At 42.0% G+C, this 16,430-nt stretch overlaps 1 protein-coding gene across 1 annotated transcript; it reads left to right on the top strand.

The window, feature by feature from the left end:
• Nucleotides 1-7: 7 nt before the first annotated feature.
• LOC117824565 (triadin-like) lies at nt 8-13,477 on the top strand. The gene is made up of 12 exons (XM_034700098.1): nt 8-49; nt 108-201; nt 1,186-1,236; nt 1,367-1,414; nt 1,574-1,621; nt 1,724-1,771; nt 1,847-1,957; nt 2,086-2,121; nt 4,573-4,617; nt 4,716-4,742; nt 10,889-10,933; nt 12,481-13,477. The coding sequence occupies exons 1-12, from the start codon at nt 8-10 to the stop codon at nt 12,645-12,647; spliced, it is 762 nt and encodes a 253-aa protein (XP_034555989.1). The 3' UTR covers nt 12,648-13,477.
• The last annotated feature ends 2,953 nt before the right edge of the window (nt 13,478-16,430 follow it).

Here is a 16,430-nt window from a genome sequence, read left to right as displayed (position 1 = left end):
TGAATCCATGTGGTCCAACACTTTTGTCATGAGAGGGAATACTTGCAGCGTTAGATAAGTTTCTTGTGCGCTCAAAATAAAAAAGGATCACCTTTTTGAGACTTTAGGGGCGTAATACAAAACAAAACTCACATGAACACATCTTATCTTTTCTAGATGCTACTGATACTGAAAAAGAAAAAGCCAAAGCTGTAAAGAAAGGTAAAAACACAGCAGAACAAACTGACTTTATCTTAATTAGTCAGTCCCTCCAGGAAGTTGCGATTTCGCGATCGCAACTATCAACGCAAATTCGACCAATCAGCGGGATTTATTCGCGGCCTTGCAATTTTTTACAATCACCGCAACATCCTGCAAATTTGAACAATTACCTCAATCTCAGCCCCTGTACGTCATCGGTTTTGTCATCAATTTGACTTCCTTGGAACATAAACATAAGTCCTCCCTTGATCGGCACTTTTCAACAACAAAACACGCACAGAGAACGGGTGAAAAGAGGGGACTGCAGGCAGGACAAGTGACCATGAAAACGTTGTTATTTATAGATTGAGGGGCTCAGTGTTAGCTTGGTCACCTACCTGCAGCAGGTGTGCTTTATGAACCAGCTCTCCTCACCTCCATGCATCTGTCTCATCTCCATTGATGATTTTTACCCCCGGTGTGCGTTAGTGACAGACACAACCGGGGGACGTCTGTATAATATTTGATGTTTGACGTTGTTGCCGTGGTTACTGTAAAAAGCTCTGCATCTACAGCTTCATTTAATCCAGTTTGGTGAAACATCAGACACATTCAGTAAGTTTTGATCAACTCCTTGTCATCAAAGATGCAGATTAATTTCAGAGGCTGCGAGGTGCATTCAGGGACCGTCGTAAATGTGCAATACAGTCCTTTCATGGCATTTTTCTGTGAATCAAGAGAATCAAAATACAGTCAGTGGCCACATCAAGAACGTTTCTAAAAACAACTGTAATTTAGCATATTTACTTGCCCCTGAGATGTTATTGGGGGACAAAAGCAAAAAAAAATAATCGCAACTTTCACCGCAATTTTTTCAAAAAGCTGTCGCAAATTCAGGCTTTTTGGGGACGCAACAATCACAAATAAATCCTGCGAAATCCTGGAGGGACTGTAAATTAGTGTTGATTATAATATAATGCACGATGCCTTATTTTCCTGTTACAGAAGCAACAGCAAAAAAAGACAAACCCAAAAGCCCTGCAGTGGCTAAGAAAGGTAATGAACATTTCTTGCAGGATTTTAAGTTTCAACTTTACTTAACTTCAATATATTCTACCAGATTAGCTCAGATGTCTTTCTATTTTGTTTCTTTGAGTCACTTAAATTAGCTTCTTGTTTCCTGCAGAGCCAGCTGTGAAGGAGAAAACCAAAGCTGCAGCAGCCGCTAAGAAAGGTAAGACAAACATCGTACCAGAGGGAGTTAGAGAAACAGTAAGGATCAGTAAATGATATGAAAACATAAACAAAGACCCTCCCCTCTTCACGTGAAGGAGCTGCTTTAATTCTAACGTTTCAGGACGGTGATCACGTCTGTTTCCTCATTTTCCCTCAGAGCCTGCAGCTACCCGACAGAAGAGGAAACCAGCCTCTGAAAAGACAGGTACATGCACACGCTGTCGTTCGTTCATTTGTACGGAGTCAATCATTTAAATCAGGGACATGAAAGATAATTGGAAATTAATTGGTTTCTCGTCTCTCTCAGAAGCTGCACCTGTCAGGAGCAAAGCCAAAGCGTCTGCAGCGAAGAAAGGTAAAAACCTCACATGCATATGAAGACGCTGATCAGGAACCTTGATGTGAGTCATTTCACGTTTGTCTTGAACAGATGCAGAACCACGTCCGCAGCCGATCCGACTGAGACCGAGGCTAGAATCTGTGAGGAGGGCGAATGTGACCTCTGAGGCGAAGGAGGAGAAACCTGCAAAATCTGAAGCAGGTAAAGTGTCAGAGTCCTGCTGTCAGGAACACAGAACCTTAATGATTTATCATGAGTGTTAAGAGTTCACTGAGCTGTGTTGTGCACCAAAAAACAGCAGTATTATAATTGTGTTCTTTTGCTTTCAGCCAAAATAAGATTGAGATCATTGGCGGACAAGATAAGTAAGTTCATATCTAAATACATGTAAGCATGTTTGTAGCATGAGAATCTGGACTATAGTCCTCGTCCAACAGGATCTTGTGCATGTCATCGCCCGCACTTCCTGTCTCTCTTAAAAGTTGTCTAACTAAAAGCTCCATATATTAAAAGATAAATAATCTACCATTATAACGCCCTCCTCATTTAAGGGTTGCAGTATACCTTGTGCCCTTTAACCCCCTTTTCCACACCCTGACATATACATGTGTTTGTTGGTATTAGGGCCTGTGTCCACCAATGGCGTGTTTTTACACTGGCAGAACCTTCTTTCAATATAAAAACCAATGCAGTTTAATATATTCAGCGCTTAGCATCCTCAGCACATTTATCTAGACACGTACACTTCCCTTTACATTAGGATGAAAGCCTATGAAAGTACAGACAGCTTAAGGTGCATTTCGACCAAGCGTTCCGGGGTCTTTTAGCCCCCAGAACTACTTTACCCTGAACTAAAAGGTTCCTGTGCCCCCATTGTTGTCTGTGTTTCGACCACGGGCTGAAGTCCTGGGTAGATTGTGTAAATCAGGCCAGTGATGTATGGAGGAAAAAAAAGTAAATGCACTACACCACCAGACCAGTAGAGGGCAGTAAAACAAAGAGGAATGCCATTCATCACAGATGGAAAAAACAATGACTGTGAATGTTTTTTGGAAAATGTTGGAAAAAAAAATTTTGAAAAAAAATTTTGAAAAAAAAATTCTGGGAAAAAACATTTAAATTTTTTGGGGGAAAAATAAATTTTGGGAAAAAAATTCTGAATTCTTTTTTTTGAAAAAATAAAATTGAACCAAAAAAAATTTCTGAAATTTTTTTTTTTTAGAAAAAATAAAATTGAACCCAAAAAAAATTGAAAATTATTTTTGAAAAAAAAAATTTTGAAAAAAAAAATTGTACAAAAAATATTTTGACAAAAAGTTTTGACCGGAGCCTGTCGAAAAAAATTTATTTTCCTCAAATTTGAAATTGTGCTCCAAAAGCAGAAAAACATGAAAAAAAGTGAAAATTTTGCACCTGTGGTTAAAAACATGTAAAAAGCAATGAATGAATCAACACGTGAGAGGAGATAAGCGCGAGTAGCAAAGACGTTTCAACACGGCTTTAAAATCCTTTTGAACTCAAAAAGCCGTGGCAGAGATCTGCCGGTGTTTTGGTTTAAACAGCGACCCTGTTAACTGGAGACTCTCAGCTGGATGCATCCCTCATAAACGTCTTTAGACCATCATTAAATATCTGATGAGGATATTTTGAAATCTTAATAAAAACTAAACTAGTTTGCATTCCCAGGAACTCCCTCTGTGTTTCAACAGCTGTGTAAACTCCACAAACACTGACACGTTCAGCTGAAGGTCTCCAGTTTACAGGGTCGCTTTTAAAACCGGAACACCGGGAGAGACGCATTCACGGTGGGCTGAGAGAAGACTACTGTTACAAGCTGCTAAATCAAGAGAATCACAGCTTCTTCTTTTGAAAAGTACACACACATACAAAAAAGATAGAACAAATAAAAACTAGTGAAAGAAAGAGAAATCAAGTGAATCACAGATGTGTGTGATGCTATTGTGGACGGAGGGAGGGATAAAAACACTGCGGTTAATCGACCAATCAGACACGTTCAGCATTGCAGGCCCCGCCCCCTGAAAGCCCCGGGGCTTTTTGAGAAGTACTACCCCCCTAGTAGGGGCTTTTTAGGGGGGAGATTATCTACCCCTGAACTAAATTTAGACCCTGGGTCCACTGGTTGAATCGCACATAGTTCAGGGGTAAAGTGTAGCTGACTGGATTTGCACCAGGACTGTTGCAGCAAACAGAGCATGCACACTATTCTGTTAACTAATATGTTTTCCTTCCTTACGCTCAGTTTTTGAATCTACATCACCTTCTTTTTTATGGTCAGCCAAGTCTATTACACTTTGATTATTGCAGATCTGCAGGAAGTATAAACCCACGTGTGTTAAAGTGATAATTGGAGCAAACACTTCTGCAGCAGAGAGTCTCTTTCTTAGTGTCCGATACGCTTGAACACCGTTTTGATTTCATCAATATTCATAACATCTGTGTGGAGCTGCACTACAACACATTAGAATCAATTATCCGCTCATGTTTGCTCAGCAGCATGTGAGGCAGATTTTACAAAGCTTTCACTGCTCATGGGGGGGAAAGAAACACAAGTCACAAAGTGGCGGAGTTAATTCTCCACTGATGTCTTTCAGGACAAATCACACGAGTTGGAAACGTAGTCTCAGATTAGGAGATTAAATGAGCTGGTTAATGCTTGATAAACGTTGTAATTAGAGACATGTCAAGCTGTATTACTCTGAGGGGGGGCGAGGGGAGTATCATTTTGTGGGAATATTAAACGCACAGTTGTGGAGAGTTGTTTGGCAGGCTGTAATAGGGCTGTCTCTCCTCTGCAGGCAAAGCCGAGAAGGCTGACAAGAAATCTGTCAAAGAGGCTCAAGGTTTGTGTGGACTCGGAATAAGAAGTGAATCCAACATGTGTGTGTGTGTGTCCGTTTGATACTGATCTTTCTCTCCTTCTCCCTCGCTCTTATTTTAGATAAAGAGAAACAACCAGCACAAACAAGTGAGTATACAAGCTTCAGGGTTATTTAACTTCAGATATATCCAGAGGAACATAAAGTCTGCTAACACTGAAGCTGTGAAACTGTGAGTGGTTTTATTTCTCCAGGATGTTTTTGTTTTCATGCTGCTGCTGATGTCTCATTTAGAGGCAGCTTTATTAACCGTGGCTCTGAGAGCTTATTACACTGATTGGAATAAAGGCTAAGGCACACGTTGGGGGTCCTGCTCACCATGCTGGGATTTAATTTTGAACAACCACACGCTCGCTTTACATTTACCCGGCTACCAACTAAAGACTGATTTAAAAACAAGTTCTTTATATAGCTAAAAAAAGACAGTCCCTCCAATTCCACTTTCTTTAACATACGACAGGGTATCAAGGCTGTTTTATAGAAGAGAGAAAAAAATGTAGATTTTTAGAAAGAAGCTGTGCAATTACAAGAAAACAGTCGTACATTAAAGGTGACATATCACGCTTTTTTCATCAACATATATTGGTCTAAGAGGTCCCCAAAACATGTCTTTAAAGTTTATGCTCAAAAAAACACTTTGAAATCAGATTTTGGTCTGCCTGAAAAACCCTCTTCTTCAGTCCTCATCAGAACACTCTGTTTTCTCTCTGACCACGCCCCCTCAGGAAGTGGATGTCCCCTCGGCTGTCCAGCACGTTGATCTAATGTTTACATGTTGACTGCTCACAGACCCGCGTTACTTCAACCCTCTGAATCTGATCCTGTTGGAGAGGCGCCTGCAGCAGGACCTTTCGGAACCATTGGTCACAGATTTTGTGTTTCTTGTTGTTTTATTTGTCAGTATGTCGACGTGTGTCTTGGTACACAGCTGCCAACATGTAGCTATGTGGCTATGCTAACTAGCGCTAGCACTTTTCCATGATAAATAAAAATCATCCACTAGATCTTCAAATCTGCAGACGTGGGGAGTCAAACCGACCTTTGTGTTTATTAAGACAGCCTACAACTAGCATGCCTCCCTCCTAAGCTCCTTGTTAGCACACATGTGTGCAGGTAATGAAAAACAGAGGAGGGGTTGAGTTGTATTTTATACAGTCTATGGGCTGAACAAGCCCCGAGCTCTGACTTCCTGTTATGGTGCGTTCACACCAAATGCGAACGATTGATGAATGATTTGTGTTTACTCGCGCAAATGACTCGCTCAATTCGTGCGTAAAAATTGCGTGTAAACGAGTGCCAAGACGCGAATATACGCGAGAGGGAGGGAGGGAGGCTCCCACATCTAAGCTGTCTGTTGTCATGAAACAGAAGACAGTGGAGGCTGGCTTGACCGCAGTAACAAGGTTGAGCTTGCGGACATTGAATGGGGAAGCCGGTTATACTAAAGTGGGCAGAGATAATTTCCTACTACTACAAACGATATCTGACAGACAAAGTTTTTCACAACTCACCACATAATCCTCCTCCCTCTCTGCCCTCACAGTGAGCTCCTGTTTATTCCTCATCCCATAAGAACAGGTAGAGTCACAGAGTTTGGGGAAGCTGCACGTTGATAGAATCAAAGTGTCCCATATATTCCAGATGAGGGAATCCCCGTTGGAATCTCCGCTGGTCCATACGTCACACAACACACGTCACCGGGGGATCTGCACGCCGATTTGCTATCGCTATTCATTCGCTTGAGTTCAGATATTTCAACTCTCGCGAATCGTTTGCGCGAATGAATTCGCTTCATACGTGCGAATCGCGATGCGCGTCGTTTGCGCGAATGATGCGCGTCGTTCGGCGAATGATGCGCGTCGTTTGCGCGAATGATGCGCGTCGTTTGCGCGAATGATGCGCGTCGTATGCGCGAATGATGCGCGTCGTTCACGCGAATGATGCGTGTCGTTCACGCGAATGATGCGTGTCTTTTGCGCGAATGATGAGCGTCGTTCACGCGAATGATGCGCCTCGTTCACGCGAATGATGCGCGTCGTTTGCGCGAATGATGCGTGTCGTTTGCGCGAATGATGCGCGTCGTTCACGCGAATGATGCGCGTCGTTTGCGCGAATGATGCGTGTCGTTCACGCGAATGATGCGTGTCTTTTGCGCGAATGATGAGCGTTGTTCACGCGAATGATGCGCCTCGTTCACGCGAATGATGCGCGTCGTTTGCGCGAATGATGCGTGTCGTTTGCGCGAATGATGCGTGTCTTTTGCGCGAATGATGAGCGTTGTTCACGCGAATGATGCGCCTCGTTCACGCGAATGATGCGCGTCGTTCACGCGAATGATGCGTGTCGTTTGCGCGAATGATGCGCGTCATTCGCATTTGGTGTGAACCATAGACTGTAAAAAATATGGACGTAGTATCCGTGACGTCACCCATCTGTTCCTGAGAGCTGTTTTGAAGCAAATCGACGGCGGCAGCCATATTGGAAATGCGGAACTCAACTAGGCAGAGTGTGACGTAGTGTGAGCCTCTTAGCCAATGGCTGTGTGTTCCCGACCGGGAGTCACGTCAGTCATGTCCTTATTTGGGCAAAACTCATAATCTTAATATCTTCTTAACCGTCACGTTAGAAAAAAATTCACCCCCGTACAGTGTGTGCCATTAGAGAGATTAGCTTCATAGGGCCAAGCCGTTTTTTGAACCAGGCTGTAAACATGTTTATTAATGCTGCAAAGATCGTCTTTTTCCCATTCATATCTATGTGGTTTCCGGTGTTTCTGCAGCCAGCCTCAAGCGGATTTTCGATGTATTGCAGTTTATATCACTTCCGCATTGGCTTCATCGTTTGAGACCGGAGTTTGTCGCTTGGCTTGAACGCACCATAACAGGAAGTCAGAGCTCGGAGCTTGTTCAGCCCATAGAGAGACCTCTACTCGCGTCTACTTGCGCCTCTGCATTGACTTTACATGTGATTCATTCGCGCGAATGATTCTATTCGCGTTTGGTGTGAACGCACCATAACAGACCGGATGGCGTTGTGACGTATGAAAAACACTGAAAACTGAAACGGCTGGTTTCAGCACACATTTACAGAAAGGTGGAGAAATCAGAACAGGGGCAGAATGGATTCTTTTACTTTTTGGGGGGTTTGTAGACAGGGACACATATTTCAGGTAGAGAACCATTAAAAAGTGGATTTTGCATGATATGTCACCTTTAACAGTAAATAAAGTCACAAATTTATGACAAAGAAGTCTGTCACTGTGTTGAAAAAACTTGAGGACCCAAGTGCAGATTTTAAAATGAAAAGGTCTTAATAAACAAAACGTACTAAAATGTCCAAAAACTTACTCCAAAAGGAAACTCTGGGGACACACAGGGACACAGAACACAGGAGAGACGGACACGGGTAAGATGAACAATGATCCAACAAGGGACAGGGGGAACAGAGGAACTAAATACACAGAGTAATCAACACAGGTGTGAACACAGGACACAGGTGAAAGTAATCAGGGTAATCAACAAGGAAGGAAACACAAAGGCAGGAAGTAACTAAACTAAACTGATTTCACCAAACTGAATTTCCACTGAATTTACTTTAGACGAGGTGAACAGGACTACTGCAGGAATATTGATGTTGACATCTCTCTACTTAGTCGGCTCTCCTTCTTCTCAGAACTTTGACGCTGACGCAACTTTAAACATAAAGGAGGCAAATGTCTCAACTTTGAACATTGTTGCTGTTATCACTACCTCTCATGGTTTGAGTTATGTTGTAGCAAACTGCATTAGTACCCCACTCTCAAGACCAGCCTGAGACGGACTCTAACGTTTTTACCACAGTGTCAACAGGCAGAGGGGGGAATGTGAGGGACTACTTTCTGTGGTTTGATTTGATATGACGTATGTGATCAGGTTGTCTCAAGAATCGCTTCTGATGTTGAGAATGAACACTGCTGATATGAAGTTTTTGACCAATCAGAAGCATTCTATTCTGTTCCATTCTAACATTTTTACCACAGTGTCAACAGGCAGAGGCGGAATCAGCCGGACTCCTTTCTGTTGATTGGTCCACAATAGCAAAAGTGAAGCCAGGGACAACCTGATCACACACTTTATATTAAATCAATCCACATAAAGGAGTCCGTCACATTCCCCCCTCTGCCTGTTTACACTGTGGTAAAAACACTAGTGTCCGTCTCAGGCTGGACTTGAGAGTGGGGAAATAATGCAGTTTGCTACAGGTTTCTGACCAATCAGAATCAAGTATTTCCTTTGCTAACATGGTGAGTGAGATCCAGCATATTGCACATAAAGATTTAATCTTTTATATCATATCTTTGTTCTTAGAGAGAGGAAAAAGAGCCTCCAGTAAAGCCTAAGGTACTCAGATATTCCCACCATCTTTCCTCTGGTTAACTCATCATGAACAGACGTCTGCTTTAAGGACATTATGAACGTAGGAGATTGTAATGAGCGGCCCTGATTGAGACGAGATTACCGTCCTTTTGAACCGCCCTGAGTCATACGAAGAGATTATGGCCTTTGATGAATACAGCAACAATAATACTTAGCCGGATTGATTAAATCCATGAACCAAAACCTATTAAATGAGGGTATTAGTTCTGTTCTTAATGAGTCATCCAGTGGAGAATCAACACCCACCCCCCCCTCCCCGCCCACAGCACTGAGTGACTCCACACTTTCCTCATATTACAGCCAGGCACTGCGGCTCCAAGTCCAAATGGGTTTGTTTGGTCTGGAGCTGCTTCTATTTACTCTGTCTTCACTACTTCACAGACACCACCAAACACAGACTGTTGATTTGAACTGGATGTAGCAAAAATGCCTTCCAATTGGTTAGCATTGTCTCTATATAAAGATGGGCGCATGTCTCCATCACCTCCTGTTGCACTGAAGTGAAGCCAAAATACCCTCCATGATACCCCCCATCTCTATTCTCATAATCCAGTGCACACAGAGCCACAACAGAGCTTTTGATCACGGCTTTATACTACTTTTCATAGCATCAAATAACTAATAAGACTAAACATCTCAGAAAAATCAACACCTGGAGATAAATCTGCATGATAAGAACTAACTATAACGACAGAAACCATGTTTGAGTGACATTTCTTTGATGTGTATTTTCATTTTAAAGTCTGACCCATGTACCATCTGTTCACATGGAGGAGGCAGGCTTTAACCCTCAAAGAAAGCCGGCGGCGGCTACTTGTTCTTAAATGTTTGATAACTTTTGAACCGCTCATCCTATCAACATGCTTTAAAAACTCAGTTACAGCAGACAACCTCAGCTTTCCATTGATACCACATTTGTCTCATTGTCTCATTCAGCATATTCAAAAATAAATTCAGGAGAGTCTGGCGCCCTTGAAGATGATCTAGGTCTTCAAGGGTTAAGATCTACACTGGAGCTTTAAATGTTTTGGTTTCACTTCTGGGGATTTCACATTCAGTGACAAGTAGACTAAAGTCCCCCCCCCCCTCAGGTTTAGCCTTTCTACTGTTGCTATCTTGTGTTTGTTTCGGACAGGAAGTGAGGATTTTTCGAAGCTTAAGGAGCAAATGTTACTCCAAAAAGCTCAGTTTGAAGCTCAAATCATTGGATGCTAATTTTGGCTTGTAAACAAGACATGAAACTGCCTGCTGGAGAATGTCACAGCTCCTCAGAGTGTTGCTTTGGCTCATTTGAAGCTGGAAATGCCTTTTTCAGGTCAAGGTGGTAGCGGCTGTCAATCACAGGTAGCCACGCCCCTTTTAAGTGAATATTTTGCTCGTAATTGGAGCATAACTTACTAAATGAATATGCTGTTTTGAAGACTTGAGATTTAGACCATCATCTCATTAGTAAAATGTTTGCTGAGGTAATGAATCATTTTTTTATCGTAGACTTCTATGCATCTGACCAGTCGAGTTGCCCCCTGCTGGTCATTGTTAAAAATGCAGTTGCAAACACTTCCTGATTAGCTTTACTTGTCGAGTAAAAACAAACCTCTCAGGAGGAAATGTTTGAGTATTCATCGATTGTAAAAACACACAAAGAAGAAAAACAACGTCACAGCTTCCTGTTTGAGCAAGACCTTTCTTTTACTGTCCTAGCTGTCCTTCCTCTTTCTCTCACTCACGTGCATGAAGACACTTTCCATCCCTCTTTTTAGAGACACATGATTTAAAACTAACAGACTGTATGACCCTGTGTGTAATGACTTTTCTTGCAGAAGAGCCTCAGTCAGAGGACAATACTACAGAGAAGAAGAAACCAGGTAAGAGAGGCTGAAATTTTATCAGACATTCACAGATTTGTTTTATTTTTGAGGAATAAAAATGAAGCTTAGAGCGTCCAAATGATGACTCATGAAAATCAAAGAAATATTGGATTTCTTCTCAAACATGAGCTCTTTACTTTCATTACGTATCTGACTGTAAAGAGGCGGTAGTGTTTTTAAACTAGATAAGATTGAGTCTCAGTTACACTGTAAATAGTGAGTTACACAGACATGATTTACTTGCAGTTCAGAAGTCTTTAGTGTGTCAAAATACCATCATGATAAGGATTTATAAAAAGTGAAGAGGGTCTGTCCTCACGAGGAGAAGAAAACTTTTAAAAAGTTTGTTGAATGAAAGTCGACATGGTAATTTCTGATGCCTTCCAGGGAGTCAGGAAATCTAAGCGCTGACTGGCTTTCATGCCCCGGCAACAAGCAGAGATTTGTCGCTCAAATGTAAAAGTCTGATGGAGATCAGACCCTCAGCTGGACTTGTTGTTCCTGCAGACACCAAAGCCTTCTTATTCCTGATTGGTTGATACTCAGACTACAATCAGGAACCAGAACACTTCTTAGACTTAAAGGTGACATATTACGCTTTTTTCATCAATATATATTGGTCTAAGAGGTCCCCAAAACATGTCTTTAAAGTTTATGCTCAAAAAAACACTTTGAAATCAGATTTTGGTCTGCCTGAAAAACCCTCTTCTTCAGTCCTCCTCAGAACACTCTGTTTTCTCTCTGACCACGCCCCCTCAGGAAGTGGATGTGCCCTCGGCTCTCCGGCTCGTTGATCTACAGCTATGAACATGTAGCTATGTGGCTATGCTAACTAGCGCTAGCACACGGCTCACAGACCCGCGTTACTTCAACCCTCTGAATCTGATCCAGAATCTGATCCTGACGGAGAGGCGCCTGCAGCAGGACCTTTCTGAAGGATTGGTCACAGATTCTGTGTTTCTTGTTGTTTTATTTATCAGTATGTAGACGTGTGTCTTGGTACACAGCTACCAACATGTAGCTATGTGGCTATGCTAACTAGCGCTAGCACTTTTCCATGCTAAATAAGAATCATCCACTAGATCTTCAAATCTGCAGACGTGGGGAGTAAAACCGACCTTTGTGTTTATTAAGACAGCCTACAACTAGCATGCCTCCCTCCTAAGCTCCTTGTTAGCACACGTGTGCAGGTAATGAAAAACAGAGGAGGGGTTGAGTTGTATTTTATACAGTCTATGGGCTGAACAAGCTCCGAGCTCTGACTCTGTGACAGACCGGATATTGTTGTTACGTAACAAAAACACGGAAGTCTGAAACGGCTCGTTTCACACACATTTACAGAAAGGTGGAGAAATCAGAACAGGGGCAGAATGGATTTTATTCATTTTCGGGGGGTTTGTAGACAGGGACACATATTTCAGGTAGAGAACTATTAAAAAGTCGATTTTGCATGATATGTCACCTTTAAATCTTGATAACCAGGAGTCCATCAACTCGTCCGCCTTCCTCAGTCGTGTTTCCATCTCACCTTTCTGTCTCCACAGGCCAGCGATACTTCCAGTGCATTTACGTCCCGGGTAAAAACGCACAGTACCCATTAAGACCTTTCACCCCGGCCATGACCCCCGCCATGATGTCCTCCCCCATGATGTCCCCGGCGATCCGAGCCATGATGGAGCAGCAGAGAGCAGCGAGGGCGGCGGGACAATAAAAACAACCTGACGTCATTTCACCTCATTTAAAAAAAAAAAAAGCACTGTACTGTATCCTCCAGTCCAGCAGGGGGCGACGTTGAAATCTGTGGAATCCTTCGACTGTAAGGAACAACACAGATAAGAGTGGACACAACTATTTTGTCTTTAATTTATTGATGTATTTTTTCTCCTGATGTGGTCGAGCTCCTGGGTTTGTTGATATTTTTTCCTCTCAGCCGAAGCTTCGCCGTTTTTTTTTTTGCTTTTGCCGATTTTGTCGTCTGCCACGCAATGTAGTCTCAGCTGTCATGTGATATCACCAACATCCAAACAAGGAAGTATTATGTGGATATTCTTTACTCAGTATGATGTACATAATATTTTAAATTCAGGCTGGAATAAAGAAACACAAGCTGGCATGTTTTTCAGTCACTCTTGTAGACAAGTTTATCATCAGCATAGAATCATTCACATTTATATAGAAGTCACAAAAAAGCTGTGAGAAATACAAAAGAAGACCAGTTAAGCTCCAAATACTGAAAACTTGGACAGTCATATTGAAATAAAAAGGTTTCAAATTAATATTTTGGGGTATTTTGCATATTTTAGATATTTTTGGAAAAGCAAAAAGTTGCTTTTATACCCCAAATAACCTGAAAATAAGAAGTTGAATATACAACTCTGTTATTTCTGTCGTGTTTTGCTGCTTAGCTAATTAGCATGCTAACGTTGGAGGCTGAAGTCCCAGGAGCTCCCACAGGTGATCCAAACAGCCTCCCTGTCTTCATCTGTCAGACTCATCGACATGATAAATGCTGTAACCTTGAATAAAGACATTTTCCTCTTACATGAACGAAAGTCAGAGAACGTGAGCTCTACTCTACTGCAAAGAGATTATTTGACATTTTAACTTATATTTTTGGATGTTTTTTTGTCCATTTGAAGATATGACATATTTTTAACGTCTGTCTTTACGAACATTTCCACTTCAAAGCCTAAACTTCCTCTGAGTTAAAGTTTAAAGAAACTTTTTAGCCTCTAATATCACTGAAGGGGTTAAGTGCGTAACAATTTAAGATTAAATGTAGGTTTAAAGTTAGGCGAGGACATCTAGTGGCCATGGTAAGTACTACAAGAGAAAAAACAGACGCTAGGTGATTAAATTTAAAGTTAAAAAACAAATATTAGACTTTCATCTAAGCAAACCTAAGTCATTCTGTGTGGAACCACCTGTCACAAATACTAGGTTACTTGCGTAGCGTCACATAAACCATGTACAGAATTTAACTAGCATACATATCTTAACATAAATACCAATGTTTTACCCAAGTTTTGAGTGATGTTAACTTAAAGGTGTGTGATCCCACATCTAAACCCAGTACTTGAATCCATTATGTCAGCTTTAATCTAGAACTAATACCAAGGGTTAGGTTTAGGAACTAAGTCCACTGACAAATACTGTGGGTTAGGGTTAGGCAAGAACTCCAAGTGGTTAGGGTGTAGATTGCAAGAGAACCCGAAGGTTAGTGTTAGGATTAAAGTCCACTGACAAATGGTCTGAAAAGTCCTTTACGCCATTTCTCAGTTTTTGAAGTGAGCATGTTGAGAGACAGGGAGTCTGTAGAGGACATCTTTAACGTGACCAACCGATGAGACGTTGTGATGTCTGCTTACAGTGGACAAATGTCTTTTTATGTCATGCTAACCATCAGCTTTTTTTTTAATCAAGCCTGATGCGTTGTCATATTTCCAGATACCTCACTTGTTCACAGCGCTGGTTTTGTGCTCTACCTTCGAGGCCTGAGGCCTTGACATTGCTGCAAAACTGTTGCTGTGTGTTATTACCAGCAGTTTGCTGTTGTCTTACTGAATGAAGACTTCCAGTGAAGAGGGTTTTCACACCGGGCTTAATCCTGGGATAAGACCCACAGTTCACTCTCACTTACAGTTTCTTTGAAGTTCAGTCACAAGAAGAGCTCCTGATATTACTTTAATATGTCTGTGTTTTGTAGTTTCAGTCGTTGGTGACAGCATTCAGCACATGAACTCACTACAGTTTGATACCTGACAGATTCACCAAGAGCAGTTATTCTCCTGTAGATTGATGTGTGACGTGTGCTAACAATGTGGGACTACTAGACCTTTACTAGCCTTGAATGCACTGAAGAGTTCCCCCCAAAGTCTTAAGGTGTTGCAAAAAGGGGGTTCATGAAAGATGAGTGAATACAAATGGTGCAGAAAACTGAGGTGAAAACGCCTCCATGCAAACAAATGAATTAATCCTGCACCGGTGTGACATCGCTGCCTTTAGCAGCAGAAACTGAGACAAACTGTTGAATGTTAAGCATAAATCAGGAGTTCCTGACGACCGTCTAAGACAGAGGAACACCTTGCACATGCTGCATTAGAAATAGTAATGTGTTATTGACTTGTCAGCCGGTGAGTCTTTATTTAAAGCCTCTGCGACTGCAAACATGATGTATGAACATACATCTTGTGCTGCTGCGTTGACTCCACGCCATACTTGTACTTGTTTGAGTGCTACATACTTGTGCATTGGAGTGTCTGCAATACTCTGCCTTAACACTAGATGGCACTGCGATTTGATAAATGTTGGGCAGCAGTTGATCTGCAATTATTGCAAAGTAGAAAAGAGAGGAGGTAAACGTCTGAGTTGTTCTGATACGTAGTCACATTTTTGAGGAGGTGCACTTCAGAAAAAACGTACGTTGGATTCTAGGCACAGGGCTTTCAAATCTCTGGTGTGGATTGGACACAGACAAATAAATCAGGCTTTATGCTTTATGCCTGAATGAATATGCTACCAAATCTACTTTCAAATACCAGCAACTCAATAAATGATAGTGAACAGCTAGCTACAACAGCTAGCGCTAGTTAGCTTCCTAACATGTGACATTTAGTGCTGCTGTGTCAACTTTGACTTAACTTCCTGCTAAATCAGCTAAAGCAATACTGCTACTGACACCTAAGGCGTTTTTTGACCGGAGGAACTTTACCCTGGAACTACGTGTGTTTCGACCGGTGGACCCAGGGTCTAAATTTAGTTCAGGGGTAGATAATTTCGCCCCTAAAAAGCCCCTGCTAGTGGGGTAGTACTTTTGTGTGTGTACTTTTCAAAAGAAGAAGCTGTGATTCTCTTGATTTAGCAGCTTGTAACAGTAGTCTTCTCTCAGCCCACCGTGAGTGCGTCTCTCCTCCCGGTGTTCCGGTTTTAAAAGTGACCCTGTAAACTGGAGACCTTCAGCTGAACGTGTCAGTGTTTGTGGAGTTTACACAGCTGTTGAAACACAGAGGGAGTTCCTGGGAATGCAAACTAGTTTAGTTTTTATTAAGATTTCAAAATATCCTCATCAGATATTTAATGATCGTCTAAAGACGTTTATGAGGGATGCATCCGGCTGAGAGTCTCCAGTTAACAGGGTCGCTCTTTAAACCAAAACACCGGTCGATCTCTGCCACTTTGAGTCCTTTGAGTTCAAAAGGATTTTAAAGCCGTGTTGAAACGTCTTTGCTACTCGCGCTTATCTCCTCTCACGTGTTGATTCAGTGAATCCATCTGTGATGAAATATAGCACCATCTACCAGCTGAGTCTCTTCATGCTAACAGGCTAACTGTTGCGTTGCTCATAACGATACCTGCCTGTCCGTCTGCTTCTATGGTGTCATCTGTGATGAATGGCCTTCGGCTTTGTTTTACTGCCCTCTACTGGTCTGGTGGTGTAGTGCACTGGCCTGATTTGCACAATCTACCCAGGACTTCAACCTGTGGTTGAAACGCA

This window comes from Notolabrus celidotus, chromosome 13 (assembly GCF_009762535.1).
Source record: "Notolabrus celidotus isolate fNotCel1 chromosome 13, fNotCel1.pri, whole genome shotgun sequence".
Classification (NCBI taxonomy): domain Eukaryota; kingdom Metazoa; phylum Chordata; class Actinopteri; order Labriformes; family Labridae; genus Notolabrus; species Notolabrus celidotus.
This window is presented reverse-complemented; position numbering and strand designations above follow the sequence as displayed.